General features: G+C 40.6%; 1 protein-coding gene across 1 annotated transcript; it reads right to left on the bottom strand.

Moving 5' to 3' along the window:
• Positions 1-467: 467 nt before the first annotated feature.
• Positions 468-23,355, bottom strand: ergic1 (endoplasmic reticulum-golgi intermediate compartment 1). The gene is made up of 10 exons (XM_088388230.1): positions 23,194-23,355; positions 12,491-12,552; positions 8,038-8,110; positions 7,015-7,109; positions 5,339-5,463; positions 4,268-4,372; positions 4,132-4,192; positions 3,656-3,756; positions 3,033-3,155; positions 468-1,942 (listed from the first exon to the last, which is right to left on the bottom strand). The coding sequence occupies exons 1-10, from the start codon at positions 23,211-23,213 to the stop codon at positions 1,835-1,837; spliced, it is 873 nt and encodes a 290-aa protein (XP_088244356.1). The 5' UTR covers positions 23,214-23,355; the 3' UTR covers positions 468-1,834.
• Between the last annotated feature and the right edge of the window lie 1,024 nt (positions 23,356-24,379).

The following is a 24,379-nucleotide window of genomic DNA, read 5'->3' on the forward strand; positions in this document are numbered from 1 at the left end:
TGTCTTGACTTGTCTTGACCTCATTTTAAATTAGCTTGAGTTGTTGATTGACAAGGCCAGTGATGATTCATCTTACAAAGCGGACGCATTTGTGCCAAAGCTGTCATTTAGTGGAGGCGGTGATGCTTTGAGTACGTAGTGACGAAGGAGGCCACCTGAGTGAGGCTCAAAGATGTAGTGTGAATAAAAAGCAGTTGAGTTACATAGGCTCTTATCGACGCCACACATACGCATGGTGACGGCTTATCGACCTCTTACAAGCTGACATCACACATGATGACCTGCATATGAGGTTCCTGGGAGCAAGGTCCAACTCACGCACGTGCATGCGCACCACATGAGATGCAAAGGTCGAAGTCTTCCGTTTACATTTTGATGTACTCTCGACACCTGTTTCCGATGGTGTTTCAGTGTTTCACTTTTTAACCTGAATTGTACGTCCCTGACATAACTTGGACAAACAACACTTCAGCTAACAAGCTTTTATTATGAAATGAAACATCTTGTCTGTGTTCCAGACTACAAAAGTACTACTACATTGTGAATTGGACCTTGAATTCAATTCTCTCAAAGACAGTTTACAAAAATGTTCAAAATAAATATCAGATCAGTCAATGGCTGTAAGATAGTAACTTCATTGGCATCTTTACCAAACATGAGAATTAAATACAGATTGGGAAATGGGTGACCAGCAGAACAATACTTGGTTTGCTTTACAAAAAAAAACTTGAAACCTACAAATGAACATTGTAGCCACGCAGAATTGCGGAGTGTCAAAATTCTCACATGACCTAAAATAGTTGAAACGCAACTGCTTCTGTGTTGATGTGAAGGTTTTCCATATCCTCGTGGAACAAAAAAACACTTCTGCTTTGATCGCCATCATTGCCATCATCATCAACACTATTTAATCAACCCCAAAAAATTTTTTTTAAAATACAGCATAAGATCGTAGACGTGTCATCATGACATGTCACCAAAACAGGGTTAAAAAAATGGATTGGCATAATCTGGGTAAAATGGTCAAAAAAGGACTTTAGTCTGTAAAGCGAAACTATGGCAGGAGTGTGTGCATGTGTGGGGGGATTAAATACACATTTACTGAGATATACAGCAACCCCCCACATTCCATTAGTGAAATTCACATACCCACAAAATTTAGGGACGGGGTTTACCTATTCTCCATTATTTGCTGAAAAATTAGAAAAACAGTTTTTTGTGCTCACAATGTCTAATGTAAAAGTAGTTTTGTTACCATGGTAAAGAAAAGGGAGAAGGTTCATCAGTCAGGCCATTGCCCTGGCCAATAGAATTTTTTTTGTTTGCCCATATCTACTAACATCTTGAGGCAAATATAAAATGTTTCTTTCAATTATTTTGTGGATTGCAGAACACCGCATTGCTTCTTGTGACAATCACTAAACATGAAGATGCTTGTGGCGACTCTAAGAGCACACGCCACATTCTTTTTTACCAATGAGATTGGCTTGATTAAAAAGAAAAGTTCCAAGTTAATACAAAAAAAAAAAAAAACTGAATGGCTGGCTCTCGACTCACTCTAGAGTTGGCCGGAGGAGGTGGACTCGTGATACTCAGCAGTCACACGTCACCAGAGCGCACTGAGCCTGTGGGCTACGTCGCTAACCGTGAAGAGAGCTGGTAGCCTGAAAGTTAGATCCTGTGCTTTGTGCACCTTCACTGGGCACCAGGAGAATGTCTCTACAAGAAAGCAGGGTTGGATTTAGCTAACAGGCTACTTTGCACTTATAAATAATAACATAGGGAAAGGTGCATAAGGGTCAAGGTCATGGTGGAGGTGGTGTTAGGTTTAGTCCTAGGAAATTTTTCCAATCTGGATCTTCTTCCAGGCCTCTGATGCGGTGAATATGCAGGAATCAATAATGCCCGCCACTGTAAAAGTCCCTCCAACAATGGCACAGATCTGTACACAAAGTAGGTACAACAATTCATTGAAATTGCAATGGAGTAGAATGCAATTTTTAAATCGCAAAGGCTCCAATTTAATCCATCCACTTTCTGATTTAAAAAGACAAAAGTACTGGTAGGCTTTATTTTGTAATTATGTATATCTTGAATATATATTTTATTTGAATTGTGACCAGTTAATTCAGTGACCAGAAATGCAGTATACATTTTCACATCTCATTTCATGAAACATGAAAAATTGAAGTGTAAAAAGCCACAGATTTGTTTTACTTTAATAGGTTTTGACGTATGACACACTTTGTTTGGTAAGTTAATGACTCAAATTGAAGTAAATAAACTGTATATTATTAATTTATGGTTCAGCCCTAACTAAATGGTTATGGATAAGTGCAAAGTGTAAGCAACAGTAAGCTGGAATGCAACCAGCCTCACACTTGACTCACAAACAAAAGGAATGATTCACAAGCGCACAGTCATGACCTGTTTTTAAGATCCCTGAAGTCACCACTCGCCCAAAGCAATACAAAGGGCCAATTATGGTGGAACTCATCATCGAAACGGCCAATTTAGCCTTGACCACACTTTCAGTCAGTAGGAAAAAATTCTGGTGATGCAATGAAAATAGAGCGCACACACAAAACATGAAGAAAATACTTTTCGAATCAAAGCAAGCACTACACATATACCTTTACAAACTGGTTAGTGTTTTTAGAAGCACATAAGCTGATCATGATGATCAAGTCGAAATACAAAATGTTAAGATTTGGTTTCATATCTGCACATTTCACGTACTTAATAAAGCATACATAAATATTTGAACCACAGAAAGAATGTTCCACTCTTCACCACCAAAATCAAAATAGCAAATGTTTAGATTTGGTTTCATATCGCACATTTTACGCCCATAATAAATAAAGCATACATAAATATTTGAACAACAGAAGGAAAGAATGTTCCACTCTTCACCACCAAAATGTTCTACTGTCTCCCTGTGATAATATTGATATATTTACGGACATAAAATGTGAATAAAGTGACGTTTGGTCAAGTTTCCAGGTCTTAAAGTCACAGTAGGGTTCACTCACACTGGTGATGAAGCGGTAAAGGGGTTGCTTCCTCTCTGTGTACTTGACTGTGATTGGACTGAGGTCGTATCGGAACCAGATGGCCGGTATGATCCTGCCCGTGTGGCTGTATGCAACGTACTCCTGCGAACAGAGCGTGTGGTACATATTAGCGTGCTGTGGGAGAAGCGCTCTAATCAGCAGTATTATACATTTTGGAATCCACTGCCCATGCTGAGTAATTGCATCTTTATCTGGTGGCCTTTCTGAGTCATAACCGTATCAAGTCACTCAAATTATTCATCTAAATTCAAATCAGATGTAGGGAGTGTGTGTTTTGCTATTGTCAAACAAGAATGAGTATTATTTTGATACATTCTGCACATTCTCCTTGAAGAGCTCAAACCATGCTTCTCAGAGGTACGTAACAGCAAAGTCATGCTATTATCAAGAGATGAGGAACAAAGCCTTCCGCAAATAGCGAACATCTCCCAATGCATTATGCCCTCTAAAAAGGAGTTGGAAATAGAATACCAATGCCACAAGATGGCCGCAAAGGACTTTAGCTGTGTTTTCTTAAGATTGTTAAGAATGAATGAAAGAACCGGAAGTTAAACTGAAAAACACGGGTAGGACTAAAGTACCTTGTTGGCCACCGTGTACTGGTAGGAGAACCTCTGTTTGCCTGATAGATCTTCATAAACTGTTGGCACGATCTTCAGAATGTAGTCATGTGAAGCCAGAGCTGAAAGCAGAGAAAAAGATTGGAGATTACAATGAACGTCTGCCATATCGTGGATCATCATTTGCATCCCCAATATTATATTTAGACGGCATACAGTACAGGCAAGTCGAAATCTAGAATTGAATGCCTTGAGTGAAGTAAAATCTTGTGCTAAAGAATTTGTGTGTTTTAGCAAGTTCCGTGGTCGAGACAGAAATCAAGTGCGGATAGACTATGGCGTCAAAGTGTGATAATCATCATAAACAACAATTGTTGGCCTTCTTCATCCTCATCATGTCATCTTTGATGAAATTTACATCAGATTTGCATACAATCTGTCAGCGTTTGTTCCACAGTGTCATCGCACGCAATGAAAGCAGTGTGCAATTTACATACGATTCGATGCCAGCTTGTCCGCTCCTCCTAAAGCATTGAAGGCGCCATGAACTTTTTGCACCTTTGGAACAAACAAAAGAGAACATTTCTTTTATGTTTATTGTTACTCATGTGTCATGTGTGTGTTATTGCCAACCTGAAGCTTCTCTCCAAATGCCAGCTTGTGGATTGAGTGAGTCATGTCAGGACTTTGGGGCTGGGCTGTGGCACTGTGTGTGGACACGTGGAAGTTTCCTGGCACCTGATCACACATGCACAAAGGCAGTATGCAAATAGTGTCAATAGTGTAAATGTGTCATCTAAACCACAATGTGTTTACACTTGAATAAAACTTCGCTCACCTGTCTGCAATAAACAATTTTAAGTCAGGGAGACAATGCTTACTAATGTGATTTTAGTCTGCAGCAGTTTAATACAATACTTTATAATATAAGGAGCCTTTTCTGAATATTTGGTCCAATTCATGCATATAATGGGGCTAACCAAAAGACAATATTGCAACCACCACCCAGTATGTTACAATGCAGTTGTACACCACCACAGACTGGGGCCTGACTGATATGGATGTTTTTACAGGAAGAAAATTTGACTGTTTTCCAATATTATGTTGTCATTTACTACAGTAATAAAATCTGCGTTTTCTTTTCAGATTTTTGGGGGGAGGGGAATACTTAAATGTCATTCAATCTTATGGTCTAGCGTAAAAAAAAAAAAAAAAATCTATTAAAATCAGCCATTTTTGTGCCAATTCATAAAAAAATAAAAAAAATAAAAAGCTAATATCAATTGGGCTCTATCACACTCTACGTACATCAAAAACGTTTTATTTAAACAAATTTCAGCCAATGTATTATTTTCTCTAAAATTTATGAAATGATGAGAATATCAAAATTGCCCAGGACATGAATCATTTTGGTCTGTAGTAGTAGATGGTCATTACATTACATTATGTAGGTGAACCAAGTGTTGTGAAAATGTTGACAAAATGATGTTAAGAAAGAACTTTATGGATCAAAAACAGGATGTTCCTAACGCACCGTGAAATAATTGCGCCCACTAACACGTCTTCAATTATTCTACAGGGGAACGTGTCAAATTTCCAACTACTGGGTTAATGATTGTGAACCCTGAGGAGAGACTGACGGAAAACAAGCTGCGCTTCGCAGGACACGGTAATTGTGTGCATGCGTGTGCGGCGAGACGTTACTTTGTTGATGGTGAATTCCCCTTCGAAGCGGCAACCGTCTCCATGGTTGAGGGCAACCTTCATCGAGTTGTCAATGTGGCCGACCTCATGGCGCCCCATCTCATCTTGTATGTCCAAACCCACCACTAGAAATGGACAGACCAACAATGGTGGCACATCATCAGCATACAGCAACATCTTTCAAGGTCCTACAGTGTTATTGGGGGTTAAAAACTAATTCAGTTTATTACCCTGCATCTCAATCAACATTCATCTGGCAAGGGTTCGAGGATATGTGATACAAATTGTTAAAAAAGTGGGGGAGGTGCAACACACCTGACAATTAATGTAGAACCTTTCTAGATATGCAAAGAAACTTTCTACAACTAAAATATTACCAACATTTTTCTTTGTAATTTAATTAATGAATCAAGATTTTTAAGTTTTAGAAGAAAAAACGTTTTCCTCCACTTACTGCTGTCTGTGCGTAGGTTCGATTTGTGTACAGCAGGGGAGGATCTATTCTAGTGGGATACAGGGCTAGGGCCCAAGCCAAACGCAGGAAAAATCCAAAAGTGTTTGCCTTACCAACTTTAACAGGTCTTATATAACTAAGAACAGAAATAACTCTAATACATAATTGGTTGCTTGACTGATTGCTTTTAGTGTGTGGAATAAAGTCGGTCAACGTCAAAGTGGTCCTTGCATCCTATTTCTCTGTATGTTGGCCCGCAGGCAGTGTCCTATTTACAGAACCTGGCTATGTTTTGACTGCGAGCGTAAGGTGGGATGGCCGCTAAAGATCTGACCTTTGATGTCCCAAGGCATGTTGGACGCCCGTTTGCTACGCTTTCTTTTTAACGGTGATCTCAACATACAGCACAGAGATATGAATCTGTGTTTCTCCTTTTTAAGGGATTAAATGTTGCAAGAATTAAATCTGGGGTCGGGAGGGGAGGAAGAGGATGACGATGATGAGGTTATTACATGAGAGTTTCTGCTTTTCCACTGACACCAAGACAGGGCAACATGCTGTAAAGGTCAGCAGATAAAAGTGAAGGAACTTTCCATGATGACGTGACTTTTCTTAATTACATCTGTAATGGATGGTGACTTTTTAAGAAGCCTGGAAAGTATACATTATAACCGCTCAGGATCCCCCCCACAAAAAAAAAATCACCTACCATGAACATGATCATTAGGAATTTCAGCCTGGCTTTTGTTCAGCGTGTCATGAGTGATCTTAAGTGCTCACGAGGCCAACAGCTGCATGCCACAAACCTCATTCATAGTAATTTGGACCCAGTTTTTCACACTCGCTTCCATCGAGTCACTGTTTCATGAGTCGGTGAGGGCTTGAGTCTACTTGTTTGATTTGTGGCAGGCGGCATAGTTTCTAAAGGCAGTCATGAGGAGAGAAAATAAACAGAGACTGCTCTTCGTCCTGACACTTGTGTCAAAGGCAGACGTTAACCACGTGGCAGCGACACATTAAACGGGGGCAGACGGTGATTTGTGTGCCACTAAGTGAGAGCAAGCCAAAACACAGGCCTCAATGAAAAGGGCAAGGCAAAGTCGAGAACACTAAAGAGGCTAGCGACGGTGTGAAACAGACAGCATGCAAGTGGAAGGTATACAAAGTGTGTTTGCGTGTGTGTGTGTGTGTGTGTGAATATCTATATTGTGTATATACTCACAATCACAATGTAAGTTTGGCAAACTGATGTTTAAACTCACTTCAATCTTCCCACCACTGTCTTTATCGGGATCATCCACATACAGTTCATTTACACTGGGAATGAAAGAAGACAGACACACAGTTGCAGTCAAATTCTAGTGATAGCTTTTGTTTCTTTTCCTCCTGTAGCTTGACTTCTATCATAAAAATCATGAAAATAAAAACCTCATAAAAATGAGTGAACGGTCCAAGACCTTTTACACCAAAATGCGTTCTCTATTAAATGCCTGTGTTTCAAATCAATTACCAATTCCTTGGGGTAACCAGAACGATACTTTGATTTAAATGAGAATATACACCTTAAGTTCTGTGACACATTTATGAGTGGCATTCCAAGCTGTAAGACTCGTGCGTCACCGTACACCTTCTTACTTGCCATCTTAGTTTCACTGAAATAAGTTCTGTTTGATTTGACTATTAATAGGCAACCTTAAGCCTTTGTTTTGTTTTATATGATCAGTGATTAAATCATTTTAAAACGTGTCCCTGTTAAAATTTTACTTTCAAACAGGTTTTAGTACGTTGAACGTCATTATTTATCTTTTTATCTTTTAAATATAGATTTTAAGATGGCAGATTATTTTAAATGTTGTCATATGCTTTGATTGTCCATTACAGAATGGAATCCATTACAGAATGGAATCTATCCATCCATTCATTTGCGGTTGGTGTCACGTCACGCCGTGAGAATTTTCTTATCCCTGCCAGCGTAATTTCTGTGTTGATTGTCAGACCCTGCCCCACGGCTTGCCTAATTACACCGATCAGCCCTGAGCTGATGCAGGCACAGTGAAGCCAATTTCCTGTGACAAAACACACTTCGCTCATCGCTGACGACACAAAGCATCAAAACGTGGTCGGTGGCACCGGTGATAATGTTCCGCTCTTGTGCATTGCGGACTGAAGGTTTTATACGAGTGTAGCAACAAAGTGGCCAGTGTGTCAATGCTGCTCATGTGGCAACATATGTGGTGTTACCTACATTTCAGTGGTTATGAATCCCGTCAGCTCCGAGAGGAAGAGGAAGAGTATGACGACGCAGCACAGGATAGAAACTGTGGGCAAATGGGAGCAGAGTGCAAATGAAATCTTTGCCCCCCCCACACACCCCCCCCCACACACACACACACATACACAGACACACGGACTGTACATGACATATGCCACTTGTCCAATATCAATCTCATATGACATCACTATTTTTAAAGGATGATGCAAACCAAATGAGACGGTCTGGTCCATGAAGGAGGTAAGGATGAGCTGCAGTCCTGACATTAATGAAATCACTGAGGCTGTAAATAGTCTCCCTGAATAGCATCTCTAATGGTGGTGCTAAGGCTTGCTATTACACTGTTTTTAGACACCCTCCTACACAAATTACACATTAAATGCCATCACACCACAGGGCACCAAGTCGAAGGTGAGCTCATATATTCCGACATCTTTACATTTCCTGATAAGTAAACACTCACAAAATACACCTGAAATATTTTTGTTTTCCTTGGAATGTCTATAATAAAGTCACATCAAACATTAGTTAAAACTACAGCCACAGCATATTTATATATTTACTAGTTTGAAACCGTGCCCCTAGTTTGATACCCTCGTTTGAAACCCTAACCCTGGTTTGAAAGTCTAACCCTAGTTTGAAACCCTAACCCTAGTGTGAACCCTTAGTTTAAAACCCTAGATTGAAACCCGAACCAAAGTTTGAAACTCTGTTTGAAACCCTTACCCTAGTTTAAAACCCTAGTTTGAAACCCTATTCTATTGTTTAAAACCCTAGTTTGAAACCCCTAACCCTAATTTGAAATCCTGACCTTAGTTTTAAACCCTAGTTTGAAACCCTAACCCTTGTTTGAAAAAACTAGGGTTTCAAACTAAAGTTTGAAAAAAAAAATAGGGTTGCAAATTAGGGTTAGGGTTTCAAACTAGGGTTTCAAATTAGGGTTAGGGTTTCTAACTAGGCTTTACGTGGTTATTCTATTCTCATACTATGATAGTTAAGAATGCTAAATTGTTACTTTAAATTGAATGTTAAGTTATGTGATGATCGAAATCCTTTTTGTATTCTTATTTCCCATTGAAAAAAACAAAACAGTAAGTGGTGCTTAAAGGGCTAGAGACATCCCGTTTTTTTTTTCAATTAGAACGGAATTTGATAGAATGTATAAAGTGAACACATTTGCCGCATTGGAAATTAAAAATGGACACCGATTACTAAGAATAAAGCTGAAATGAAATGCCAGTTTATCGATCGGGTCCCGCACGAAGCCAAACTGGCGGCGCCATTACTGTGACGTCACAAGTTGTACATCTGGATGTCAACAAACCCAAACAACATGGCAGATAATAGCGACAGCTCCGTTTCTAGCGGCAATATTAGCATCATTTTATCCGATTCAGAAACCTCTTTTGACGCAGAATATGATGAATCTAGCAGTTCACTTGGGCTGAGCTGAGCACATTTTCTGAATTGTGCCCCTCCCGTCACTCTGGTTAGGTTGGCATAGTAAAAAGTGCTCTTGGGGGCTTTAGAGTGCCGAGTTGATCTCGGCACATGAAGACATGACCACCTGCAACGTTTGGTTTAGGTTTTATAAGCATTTTTAATTTAATTGCTTAAATCGTATTTTCTCGACGAGCTGCGCACGTTTTCTGAATTGTGCCCGTCCCGTCACGCTTCGACATACTTTTCAAAGTCAGTCTAAAAGTCTCCTTTATTGTCAATTCCTCCGCATGTCAAGACACACAAAGAGATCGAAATTACGTTTCTCACTATCCCAGGGTGACAAGACAGCGTTCACAACGCACATACAAGTAAACAACACAGGAAAAATAAAACAAGATGAACAATAAGAGTGATAGCACGCTAGCCGCTCCCGATGCACAGCAGAGTCCGGAAAGATAAGACAGAGTTCACAACGCACATACAAGTAAACAACACAGGAAATATAAAACAAGAAGATGAACAATAAGAGTGATAGCACGCTAGCCGCTCCCGATGCACAGCAGAGTCCGGAAAGATGAGAGTCAACCAGGCCACTGTGAACACGAGCACACAGCAGGCACGCACTGTCCGGTTTGTTGGATCCTATCAGGCGAACTCAACCCATCTTGTCGTCCCGCGAACGAACGTACGCCAGGATAATGGAAGGCACGGCTAGGCGAGCTGGGTTGGCCGCAAACCTGGCCCGACGTCTCCGCGCTGGCCCCTCTTCTCTTTTTGTTTACATTCACTGAAGCTAAACGCGTACAACTTGAGACGTCATGAGACGTCACTTCCGGCTGGCGGCTCGGTGCAGTCAAACTCGTCTGTGCGGCAAATTTAAATTATATTTTTCAGAGCAACAGCTTCCTTTTCGTTGTTTCGAGCGTCAATTTATATTTATAAGCCCATAAGCTAACTAAAACCGATTTATACATATACCGGTGTTTCTAGCCCTTTAAAAGGTAAAGCCAGGCCCTTTCGTTTAATAACAAAAACTAATTAGCTTAGTGCTGGTAAAAAAAAAAAAAAAAAATTAGGGAAGGGGGTGACGCATTTGCACAACCGGTTTTTACCATAGCGGTCAGACCGCTGTGGTGAGAAGCCTTGGCCCGAACGTCCCCACAGAGCAGGTGAGGTGTGTTTAGGTGACAACCGTCTCCAAGGATGACAGTCACATGACCTTGCGGTTGGCAGAGCATCACAGTCAAACTTGCGGCTGTTGAAGGATCTACTTTAGGTAATGTTTAACTGCCAAACAACAGTGTCGCAACAAGATATGAGTCAGCAATTCAGCTTGCAGCCAAGACTCTAAGAGTCCTACTTCCTGAAGTTTCGGGAGGGAAGGAGAAAAACGAACAGTTGGAAACAATGACAAGTAGGGCAATATACCATGAGCTCATCTTTCCCAGCGTTCACGCATGGGATCAACTGAGAGTGAAAACGTACATTACCCACAGAGTTTGATGCCATGTTATGTGGTTCTGTAAACAAAGGCATCTTTTGACACTAACGCTGGCCCGTTTTAAACACCAAACGAGAACAATGAGAGTTTTCTATCAGCTGAGGGGGGGGCCTCCGGAAAAAACACCGTGGTTAAAAACGGATGTATTGTTAAATGCAAATATCATAGCCTAAAGGAATGTGGCACTAAAACAGACCAACTACCGTGCTAGGGGTCAAATATTTGGCCTTTTGTGATATGAAGGGGGGCGTTTCTAGATCCCTCCGCGGCCGGCCGGCCCAATATTCACACCGACCCGATGGCCTTTACGACCAGACAGTAGATGGCGACAGGAAGGGTGGTGACTAACGGGGCGAAGGAACTACTTGCATCCTTTTCCTCTTAAGTGGGAAACGGACATCTTTAGCAGCCTCATTCTCCTCCCTGTCATCCAGGAAGGTGTTTGTAATCAGCAGCACTTAAACATTATGTCATTGGCTCGGCCTTTTGTTCTAAACGCCGCTTTCATCAGATGACCGATGCGAAAAGATGACAGAGGGGCCCAAAGTGTGTCATGGGATCTTCTGAAGTGGTGAAAATGTAAAATGATTAGATGCTGAGTTACTGATGACAAACACATGATGTGGGTGTAAAAGCATTCCGTATCCAAAGTGCCTACGGCCATCATTACCACTGTTGTCAGAGAACTTAACCAAACAGCTACAACAGCATGTCTCGCTCTTTAAAAGGATTAACTCCTAAACTGGTTCTGTAAAAGCAAGCTAAACAGATGACAAATTATACCCACACATCTATCTTGAGTTTAGGTTATCGTTGTAGTTCATATACAGCAAAAAATGCTATGACAGCACTGCAAGCACTCTGTTGTTGATTTGGCTATTAAATAATGTAAGTTTTTTTTCCATTGTTTTCCAAAACTGTCATTTTCAAACTAGTACTTCCACAATTGCAAAAATGTTCCTGTTTCAAGCGGCATTGTATGTCTACAGAGACAGTGTTTGCCTTTTCAATGATGAGTGTGATGAGTGACAGTAAAACCATTATCATTATGATTTGATCCTTTCTGACATTGGTAAACTAAGGCTACATCACACTCAATTTTGACTTCTTTTGCCCATATGTTGTAACGTCAACATAAAAGGGCGTCAATTATGAGAGAGCTGCACCGAGGCTGCTGTGCTGCTCGTCTACCACGTCCTGCACATATTTGGAACAATCACAATATGATTGTTTTTGCTGGTTTTGCTGATTTTCAGTTCTGCATTTTGTATTTCAATGTGTTTGACTGAGGCACAGAGTATTAATTATGACAGACACACTCCAATGCAAATACGCTTATTTCAAGCCTTAGGTGTAGGAGTGTGTCAAAATTTATTTTAATACAATAATCAAGCATTCAAATTACCTTAACAACAAACCAACTGGCTGACACCTCTCCAGTACAGCATTTAAGCAAAAGCATAATTCAAAAAATGTACTCACTGAAAGCGCCTGTGTATGTGGGCTGGGTGAGATCTTTGGGCACTTTCCTGTAGATATCGAACCTGAGAAGAAAAAGCGAGAAAGTGGGTGTAAAGAGGGGTAAGGGAAAAATCCATCCATCCATCCATCCATTTTCTGTACCGCTTAGTCCCCACGGGCGTGCTGGAGCCTATCCCAGCCGTCATCGGGCAGTAGGCGGGGGACACCCTGAACCGGTTGCCAGCCAATTGCAGGGCACACAGAGACAAACAACCATACGCACTCGCACTCACACCTAGGGACAATATGGAGTGCTCAATCGGCCTACCAAGCATGTTTTTGGGATGTGGGAGGAAACCGGAGTGCCCGGAGAAAACCCACGCGGGCCCGGGGAGAACATGCAAACTAACTGTGAGGCGGACGTGCTAACCAGTGCGCCACCGAGCCGCCTGGAAAAATACATTGAAATGGTAAACATGACGTGCTGAGAAGAGAGGAACATTATGTACCCGACGGGTTGCACGATATTACGAAGGAGTGCTGGAATGTTAGCACTGGAATGTCGCCATTACTTTAAGGGCCCAGACAGCCTGCTGCAACTCACATCTAGCTGTTTGCACGCCACTGCTGACCTGACCTCAGCGTAGCTCCCTGACACATAACATTTACTCAATAAAGCGCAAGACCAACAAAAACAAAGTCGCGATAAGATCGTGATACTTTGACCAAACTAATCACAGCATCCGGATACAGCCCCAGTGATAAAACAGGGTGAAATCACAATTAATCTGCAAGGTATACATAGTATCCGAAAAGCTGGAAAAGGGAAATGAGTTGCCCAAAAGTGACAGCTATTTTTTTTTTTTTTTTTTTTTAGTGAGCAGGATTATTTGGTCAACTCCATGACACTGTCAATAATTATACAGTTTTAATTTAAAGTATAGTATGAATGACTGTGGTGCAACAAATAGATGTATGTCCCATGTCCAATATTAGCATGACTACTATACAACATCAGTATCCCGAATAGCTTAAGTTGTAATTTTGAATTAATTTTGTTTTGAAAGCAGCATCTTTGCAACTGAAAATCGAGTTCTGTCCATTTGTTAACGAATAAGTGTTTCATAATCAGATCACATTCTTCCCCCCACATGAGGAATGGCAACAATTGTTAAAACATTTTCGGACTAAAAGTCGCTCCGGAATATAGGTTGCATTAGCCATAAAATGCACAAAACGTGAAAAAAAACATATATAAGTCGCTTCGGAGTATAAGTCGCATTTTGGCGGAAATTTATTCGACAAAATCCAACACCAAGAGCAGACATGAACAAGCAAATTCCTCGTCCTTTGTCAACAACGCCGAGCGTGCGCCCTGACGTCAGCCTCGTTGTTATTCCACAGATCTAGTATATAACAATATTGTAGCGTTAACAAAGTACAAGGACCCAAGCACCGGCGTTGACTTCCAGGCATGTGGCAGCGTCGACTTCCTTCCCCGGGGGTGGCACTTCCAGCCACGGAGGTGGAAGAGAGGTCCATAGAAGGAGACCGGGCGTGCGTAAAAGCCATGTCCGAGCCCCATCCACCGTCCCCCGACAGCCACCCGGCCGAGCACCGGCCCCCGACTTCCATCCATGGAGGTGAAAGAGAGCTCCGGAGAGTAGGACCGGGCGTGCGTAAAAGCCATGTCCGAGCCCCATCCACCGTCCCCGGGCAGCCACCCGGCCGAACGCCGGCCCCTGACTTCCATCCACAGAGGTGAAAGAGGGCTCCGTAGAGTAGGACCGGGCGTGCGTAAAAGCCATAATAGTTTTTCAAACCTTCTGTGTCACTCCAAATCCTTAAATCCTTCAAACTCTTAGTCCTCCGTGTCACTTACAAACAAAGCCGCTAATGATGCCGGTAGAACGTGGGGCCCTTCGTCATCTTCGTCATCCCGTGATCGAATCTTTGTCCTTTATGTAAACAACCGCCGCGCCGCGCTGCTGACGTCACTTGAAATTCAAATTACAGTAATCCCTTGCTACATCGCGGTTCATTTATCGCGGTTTCACGTTGTTTTTTTCAATTTTTGAAAATTAATGAAAAAAATCACATATAAGTCGCTCCTCAGTATACGTCGCCCCCCCACCCAAACTATGAAAAACAACGCGACTTATAGTCCGAAAAATACAGTACTCAACAGTACTTTTGTTGGTGCACCGAGTCAACCTTTTTTTTTTTGACTGATGGTCTACTTTTCACAACCAACTTCTCAACCAGCCAACCTCCCACAATTGACGCTTGTGCACACATACACAAATGCACGCATACACAAATGCACGCATGCACATACACACGCGATTGACTTAGGACCGGTAGCTCACAATCGACTGGTCGGCCACTTCAGCCATAAACAGTACACAAGGATGTGCATTATGCAGTACATAAACAAGTTACTATCTAAATAGTAAATAGTGCTCAGGCTTATGATTGGTATATTTCTACTCACTGATCAGCCCTAAAAATCCTAATCGAGTAAAGTCTATTTCTGGTCCAACGACTTAACATCAAATGACTCATCATAGAGGACTAACATCTGTAATTATCCACCCTTGCAGTAATGTGAACTGAAAGCATATGAAAAGGCCCCAAAAAAATGATTTATTGCACAACTCATCATGCATTGACTCTTCTGGTAATGTTATTTCAGTCTTTTTGAGTAGCGACGAGGAGGGAAAATGTGCAAGTTAACATCATAACTATTTAAGTTCATGAGCTCACACACATGTCCTTTTTGGGCTGTGGTACATTTTTTTAAGGCAAACTGCACCGCTGACAGCACTCACGTACTCCTTCCTCATCTGCCAAAACAGTCACATCTGTTGACATTTCTTCCACCGAGAGCTGCCAGTGAAATCATGACGGCTGAGGCAATGCAGGGTGGGGGAGGAAGTGGGAGGGAGGTGCTTCCTGTCCAGCCCGACTGCTACTTCACTTTGTTTTTTTTCTCCCCTTTTTCAGCGTCCAGGTGAGGATCAGCCTCTCGCTGAGGCCACTTCTACTGAGAACTTCCAGTACCCGGGTCAGCAGAGCACATAGAAAGGACTGTGTGGGCTCGCCCAAAAATGGGGACAAAAACTCAAAGAATCATTTCACAACTCCTCAGAACTTTAATGACGAGAATCGATTAGACTGTCATTAGGAATTCAAATGAGGAATTGGCATAATTATGCTTTGAAGTAGGTCAACAACTATAGCCGATAAATCCAATTAAAAAAAGAGCATTTTCATTTCCATCCCTTAACAAAATTATTTCAACTGGACTGAGCAGACAATGCACAAATATTTGGTATGTAACATGCTAGAAAATAGGCAATAATGCAGATAATTGTTTTCCAAAGTAAAAGCAAATGTTTTATTTTAATTCAACACAAAGATATCCTGGAGGACGTGGGAAATCTGAGAATATTTACTGTTGGAAAACTGAAATTTCGAGCATTTGTAGTACATCTAAACTATTAATCCATTATTAACTAAAATGAACGATTTGAGAATCGATTAATTGTTGATAAATCCCTTACTTTGAAACAACTTGGAACTAGCAGAGGCACTGCTGATTCAATATTAAGTATTTTGTGGTCTGAATAAGTCCATAACATTAGCGTTGTGAACGTGAGCAACATCCTTACAATCAAAATTTCTTTGTGGCGCATTATTTTGAGCGATACAAAAGTTCAGGAGATTCAGAAAATAATTTCCCTCTTTGTTTGAAAATAATAGATTGAAGTTTCTCCCCAGTTGATCAAGTAGATTTTTTCTTGTCCATTCTTAGTATTTGCATAAAACCTTTGTGAAAATAAAATGACTATTTTTAGTATTTGATACTATACTATTATTCTTTTAAATATCACATGTTTCCTCACAATGGTTGCTTGCTGAACATTATTTCTACCAAGTTGGAAACGTTCAATTCATTTTAGCACAGAATGCAATTTTGACGTATTTTAATCATAGTACGTGTCAACATATCTGATGTAAAACACAATCTGTACTCAGAATTAGCGGTGGGACCGATAACTAACTTCTCTACTCTGAGCCATGTTCAACATGTCCATTTGCACTACAGGGCAAAATCATCTGACTTTTGCTTACTTTTTCATTCACCTTTTTAGTCTATATAATGTCTTGAATGTGTTGAATTGTTTATATATATTCTCAAAGAATTAAAAAATAATGCTTTTTACAGCCCAACGTATGAAACTAAGACAAACTGTGTCACGTTCATTGATTGACAGACAAGACTGCCTTCTCTGAGTCATTGATAGAAAAAAATGTCTTACAATGGAAGCCGTGTTGATTTCACTCGTCGTTACATGTTACTTTAATTGGTTAATTAGACACCATCTCGCTGGTATGAACTGACGTCACATTAATAATAATAATTTGGAGCCTGATAAGAATTTACCTTATTTGGACTATAACATCGTCAATGAAAGTGTACTGCTTCGCATGAACGTGTCTTTCCATTTTTAAAATGCAACATTACTTTATTTACATATCCTACCTGAACAGTATTTTAAAAGTTTCACGTACACAAGTGGTCAGCCTTTATTCTCAGCAGGAGAATAAACCGAAGGTCAAACAGCCACTTGAATACATAGTTGTCTTGAAGGTCAACGTTTGTCTTTTTCATTATCTGTCATGTCTCCTATTTTAAAATGAGTCACGTGGCACATGACAGGCACCAGTGTTGTAATGTCACATTTTTGGCAACATTGTCACATGCCACTCATTCCATAAGGTCATGGATTCATGGCAAGGAAAATCTGAAAAATAAGAAATTCAATGCAGTTAAGGTAACCCGCTTTGCACATGTGCGGTAGCGATACTTTTTCTGCTGACAACAAAATTACGACTGTTCAACAACAGTGAAATGACTATTTTCAACATTTAAACACCAGTGATTATTTTTCTGTTGCCATGTACTTATTTTCGACTTACCACAGATTCCCCCTTCCTCTCGTGTTTACGCATCTGTGGGCCTAAATCTCTCATGATAGAATAGAATAGAATAGAATAGAATAGAATAGAATAGAATAGAATGCCCTTCATTGTCATTTTACAACTTAGTTGTACAACGAAATTTGGAGAGCTGCTCCCTTCCTAGTGCAAACATTACAAAATGATGACGATAAAGATATGCTGTGCATTGTGTGCGTTTGGTACACTCTACAGGGAGATCGCACCTTTGATGCGCTCATTCATTTCCTATCTTGAGCACACTATGTAATCATGAATATTATTGTTGACTCAGAGAGGCCGTCCATCCTTGACGCTTGTAATTTCCTGAATTACAGCACGTATGCCTTGTTCCGTCACTTCTCTCTGCGCGCTTCTTCTCAGTTGTGTGGTGATTACTGAGGACACTGTGTACCGTCCTCTCTCTGCTGATCCAAACAAATGAAAACACAGCGTTGCTTTTTAAAGAAGGAACCTTACCGAATGCTTCATATGAGGCAAGTGAGTCATTATAAATGAATCAGTTGCTCACAACCCCCTAAAAAAAGATTTTTGAGCTTAAGAAACAGGTTTGCCTTGGGCTTTACGCAGACATGATGCGCCATTGAAAGATACAAATTACAACGAATTGTGATTGTGGCCTGACTCATGTGACTGACGTAAGCATTTTTCACAGAGGAGATAATTATAACAAGACGAATTCCAAAGATGAATCAAGAAAAGTTGAATCAATGCCATAAATAATTGAATTAAGGAAAAAGATAAAACCGTCGTCGTGTGTGCATCGTAAAACATCTGCCCTCAGGGTGATATTTGAGATCATCCAGCACAATCATCCGACTGAGAAGCATATTATGAATGATATTTTGTTGTATCATGTTATTTTTGTCATGATTCATGAATGGATTCATTGATTTTGACTTTTACACACAGCCAATAACGTAGGTACAGTATCATAGATGACCGAAGGCCTCTTCAATGTAGAAATTAGCAGATTAGATTAGGTAAAATTTGAGTTAAGGTACACACCATGATGATATGAGAGCATGACAAAGGGCGGTTGTTCCCTGCATGATGTGCAAGCCAGGTCACTAGTTGGCAATATGGATCATTTGGGGTCACATTTGTAACAAACATTTCAAGCTATAGCATATAAGTATACAGGTGCCTTGACACGATAAAACATAGGTGTCAAACTCAAGGCCCGGGGGCCAGATACGGCCCACCACATCATTTTATGTGGCCCGCGAAGACAAATTGTGCATCAAATTTGTGTGTCATTACTAGAATTGCAAATTGTCTTCACTTTTAATATATATATATATATATATATATATATATATATATATATATATATATATATATATATATATATATATATATATATATATATATATATATATATATATATTTTAATATTTGACCAGTTCTTACTAATCTGATTTGAAAACGAGTTATTTGTCAGTTTGTTTTGTAGCTTTTGTAGCTCAGTGGCCTAGTGGTAGAGTATCAGCCCTGAGACTGGAAGGTTGTGGGTTCAAACCCCGGCCTTGTCATACCAAAGACTATAAAAATGGGACCCATTGCGTCCCTGCTTGGCACTCAGCATTAAGGATTGGAATTGGGGGGTTGGATCACCAAATGATTCCCGAGCGCGGCACCGCTGCTGCTCACTGCTCCCCTCTCCCCCAGGGGATGGATCAAAATTACACGGGGATGGGTTAAATGCAGAGGACAAATTTCACCATACCCAGATGTGTGTGTGACGACAATCATTGGGACTTGGGACTTCATTGTATGCAATATGAGGTGCTCATACATTTATTTGGGTTGACAGGCTATGACTACAATGCGGCCCACGAAAAAAATGAGTTTGACACCCCTGCAATAAGAGAACTGCCCGTGCTCACACATTATCAAATGATGTCATCAAACTTCTGTACATGGTGATGAGAAAGCATACGTGTATTGGGGCTCGCGTGATCGGACATCCTGTACGGCACACCGTTCTGGGAAAGCGTATGCTTCAACCTATGGCGCAATAAAGGGTGAGGTGTGACACACGCTACTGAAACCAACACTAACTAATTGGTCAACCGAGGTCTGCTCCTGTGTTGCAATGCAGGTTTTCTGTAAGTCTGTGCAGCATCTAAACAGGATTAGACCCCCTGATAACCCCTGTTGCACAACTACTGTCACAACCGAAACCACTCAACTAGAGTGTTCAAATGTACTTTATAGTTCACTGATTGTGAAAAGCACACTTTTGCAGAATTGCAAAGATAGATATACCGTAATTTCCGGACTATAAGCCGCGACTTTTTTCCAAAATTTTGGACCCTGCGGCTTATAGTCAGGTGCGGCTTATATAAGATTTTTTTCGTGATTTTTGTGAAGACTTGATCCCTTTTACTCTTAACACTATTATATACAGTAAAAGCTACAAAACAAACTGACAAATAATTTGTTTTCAAATCAGACGAGTAAAAACTGGTCAAATATTTTTAAAAAAAGATATTATTAAAAGTGAAGACAATTTGCAATTCTAGTAATGACACGAATTTGATGCACAATTTGTCTTCACGGGCCACATAGAATGATGTGGCGGGCCGTATCTGGCCCCCGGGCCTTGAGTTTGACACCTGTGCTCTAAACCCTTTCTCTTACTCTGCCATGTGACTCAGAGATTACACAAAGCAGTGGCGCTGCATTGTATTAAAACCCAATCAATCAGCATTTAAATTCAATTCTTCTGACATTTTGCTCACCAAAAACAAGTTGTAATGAATGTGAACTTTTAATGCATTTTATTCAGAAGGTTACTTTAAGCCTTAAACGGCGGCGCGGCGTACTTGTGGATTTTTACGGCCTCCGGCCTCCAGGGGGCGCGAGACAGGCGAAGAAGAAATAATGCGCAGAAGAAGACGCGCTAGTTTGTGTTACATTTCGCGCATCACGCAGAGCGCGATCAAGACGGACATTACTGAAAGAAAGCCTTTATACACAAACCGTCATCATGGGGGACAAAAGAAATGCATATGATGCCGCTTTTAAGCCAAAGGCAGTCGATGTTGATGACATTATCTTGTGTCTACTCTGGAGCGTACTTATGGATTTTTACGGCCTCCGGTCTCCAGGGGGCGCTCTAGCAGGAAGCAAGAGCGTGACAGACGAAGAAGAGATAATGCGCCGAAGAAGACGTGCCAGTTTGTGTTTTGATCGTCTTGCGCATCACGCACACACCCGCACTCACAAAGACGGGAAGCTTTTATACTCAAACCGTCATTATGGGGGACAAAAGAAATGCATATGATGCCGCTTTTAAGCTATACGTGTCGCTCGCTAGTTTAATGTAATTTAGCACTTCGTGCATGAATAAGATTAGAATGAACAGACCCTCATCACACTCGAAGAAATGCATAAAAGTGACGACGAAAGAGAGACTGAGAAAGTGTGAGGCGAAAGATATCTAACGCTATTCCAATCGGACACGAAGGAGGAAGACCGATGGTTTCAGTGCACAGGAGGAAGATAAAGACGGCTCTTTTTTTACTTTTACGGTATGTTTTTTTTTAACCAGCCCTGTTAGTGCTGTGCTACCGTGTTGCTGCTGTGTTACCGCCGCGTCTCAGTGACTTTGCTGTGTTACTTCCGTGTTGCTGCGGTATTACTGCCGCATCACAGGCAGTGTTTGGAAAGAAATGTTAAGGTATGTTATGAAAGCTTTAGAAAAACTTTCTGTGTCCAGTCTGTCTTTGCTAATAACTCGCGTGCACACTTCGGCGTTGCTGCGGTACTACTGCTGCGTCACAGGCAATGTTTATAAAGACATGTTCAAGTATGTTATCAAAACGTTAAAAAGGCTTTCTATGTCTTTCTTTGTAAAAAACTCGGGTGCACGTACGGCTTATAGTCCGGTGCGGCTTATGTAAGAAAAAAACTGAAATATCCATGAATTTTAGCTGGTGCGGTTTATAATCCGGTGCGCCTTATAGTCCGGCAATTACGGTAATAATGACAACTGTTTTTTCTTCTTTCTATTGCTATAGCAGAGCTTTGGTAAATGAATATGGAAGTTCTACTTGAAGTGGAGATGTGAATTTATTAGACTTTAATTGCAGTTTTTTTTAATTATTCACCATGACAACTTGACTTACTTCTCTTTATTTCCTTATTTCTCTTTCTTTTTATCTGGAATGTGGTGTTGGCCCGCAGCAATCTGTGTCCACGGTCGAGGCTGTCCTGAGTTCGGACGTCCACTATGCGATGCCGGTGCAGATATTTTCCCTGTGCCTGGCCCTGGCGGCCAGGATGGCTGCGCACATCGGTCAGGACCAGCATGACTAAGCGACAGGTAATCCGGCCGGTGCTGACCGGGTCGACTCCTATGCCTTAGTCTTGCAGCGGCGACCCCTGTGAGAGGTCCGCTCCCTCGTGCTAGTCGGAACCTCGATGTGGCCAACCTTCGCCGTGGTGATGACACATGTCATCTGCACGTACAATTGCCTGTTTTGTAAGGGTTTTGACAAATTACAACCACGGTCCATTGGCTCGGACCGTTGTCTGCGACTGTTTTCTGCCACTGTTGTCTGAACTGAACTGCCTTTATGCCAGTTCATGGACCCTGAGGAGGCTGTTAGTGTGTTTTGGGGTGCTCTTCTGGCTATTGAGGGCGGGCTGTGTGGCAGACCTCTGAGTTTAAGGCTGTATTTTTAAGGCCTCTCATCAGCAGGCCTGCATTTAGTTTTATCCTTTGTTACAGCGTCACTTTGTCTTAGACGCCTTTTATCTTGTTGCACTTATTGGTTTTCTGTGCCGTTGTAAGTGGTAGCCTAGCTATCAAGTGTGGCGTGACTATTAAGCCAGTGAGTCATAAATCTGATTAAAACAACAATGCAAACAATGAAAGCTTCATAACTTCTAATCAAATGCAGTCTTTGCAATTTCAACAGCCTAAACCCGTGTCAATTTGATTTTGAACAACTGTTCAGCCCTACTTCCACAGAACGCAGTCCTCTCAGATTGTATCAATACCATCATACCTGACATGAAAATCGAAATATGGAATTTTGTCCATATCGCCCGACTGTAAAAGACAATTTCAACATATGGAAGCAGCAGTTCAAATTGCCAAACGCAAATATTGACTGCCACTTCCCTGAGCAAGTGCCTCTTATCATAAGTTAACACTGCAAGCTAACGCGAATTTTCTCATCCAGTAAACCTTGAAGCAGCTCTGCTCATCTTGCAGAAAGCCACCATTGGCGAATTTAACCATATCCAACCGTAACTAAAGCATCCATAGATATTTGGCTGAATTATCACTCACGAAGGCATTTAATTACGAAGCTACTAAATTACAAGTTCAAAATCAAGTACAAAATCATTCATGTGTTTGCGGAGTCTTTTCCATTTTGGACGGTGAATGCATCAATAATGCAAGCTAAATATGCAGCAGTAGAAAGAGCAGCGTTAGCCGGTGAGCCCTGAGGCTAGTAAAATCCTTCTTTCCACGCCTATAAGGGTGATTGGGGAAAGCACACTTAAGGATGGGGGGCAAGCATGTGCATTTATGAAGCATGCAAATAATGTCACAATGAAGCCTATTCATGCCAGATGTGACCACGGCAGCAACTTGGGCTGGCTCGTTGCTGGCGCTCCGTGATAGTCGCTACGGCTTAACATCCGAAACAAAATAAAAGTGAAAATCGAGTACTCACCTCCGGACATCGAAAGGCATGATGTTCCCACTGTCTACAGAGAGGTTTATTATCAGACAAAGTCACAAAGGGCAGAGATTCTCAAAGCTACCGGTTGTTCATCAGTACGGGGCTGACGTCAACCTTAGGACGCCTTGCACAATGTGATTGGTGGACAACTGCTTCCGGTTGGTCGTGATTCTACCTCCTGTAACAAAGATCACCGAAATTAAGAATGAAACTTTGTTTTTAAATGATAAAACAATTTTAAATGTCGGCAAAAACACATCTAACATAATACACTCTATTTGAGTGTGCATATAAAATGAAGACACCGATTTTTTAATCGCATTTTCTCTCGGTTCAAATCACTGTTATCAGTAAAAACAAAACGTTAACTGTGATTCAAATAATAATAATAATAATAATTATTATTATTATTATTATTATTATTATTATTATTATTATTATTATTATTATTATTATTATATCTAAAATCACGTAGGCCTGATTGACAATAACATATTAAATTAAATGTTTTGTTTAATTTTTTTGGTATTGTTTTTTATTTGTGATTATATAAATTCATGGATTTACTAACTGTAAAAAAAATTCTGACTGAGACACTAGTACAAATGTTTGACTTGCGATTCTCTTCAAGAACGAGAAGAATCATGTGTCTTTTTTTATGAAAAATTGAGCTCTATACATAATATCAAGTGAATCATGAGGACATCAGGGGTGCCATGGGAGATATTCAATTATCACTTAAATCTAAAATTATTATTTACCAGTCATAAGGATACATTTGTTAATTAACCGAATAATGTTCTTTCGTTAGATGGCAGAGGGTGTAATAAATCTGCATATCCACCATTTGCTATTTATACTCAAGAATTAGCCATGGATTCTTGTTAATACTTTAGGCTATATATATATAAATAGATAGATAGATAGATAGATAGATAGATAGATAGATAGATAGATAGATAGATAGATAGATAGATAGATAGATAGATAGATAGATAGATAGATAGATAGATAGATAGATAGATAGATAGATAGATAGATAGATAGATAGATAGATAGATAGATAGATAGATAAATAAATCGTTCCTTGAAAAAATAAATAAATACATTTCCTTAAACAGGCACAGATTCTTACAAGAAATAAATGTATATTTGTGAGTAATGTCATCGATGTATC

The sequence above is a fragment of the Syngnathus floridae genome, chromosome 1 (assembly GCF_059516105.1).
Source record: "Syngnathus floridae isolate MCC-2025c chromosome 1, RoL_Sflo_1.0, whole genome shotgun sequence".
Classification (NCBI taxonomy): Eukaryota; Metazoa; Chordata; class Actinopteri; order Syngnathiformes; family Syngnathidae; genus Syngnathus; species Syngnathus floridae.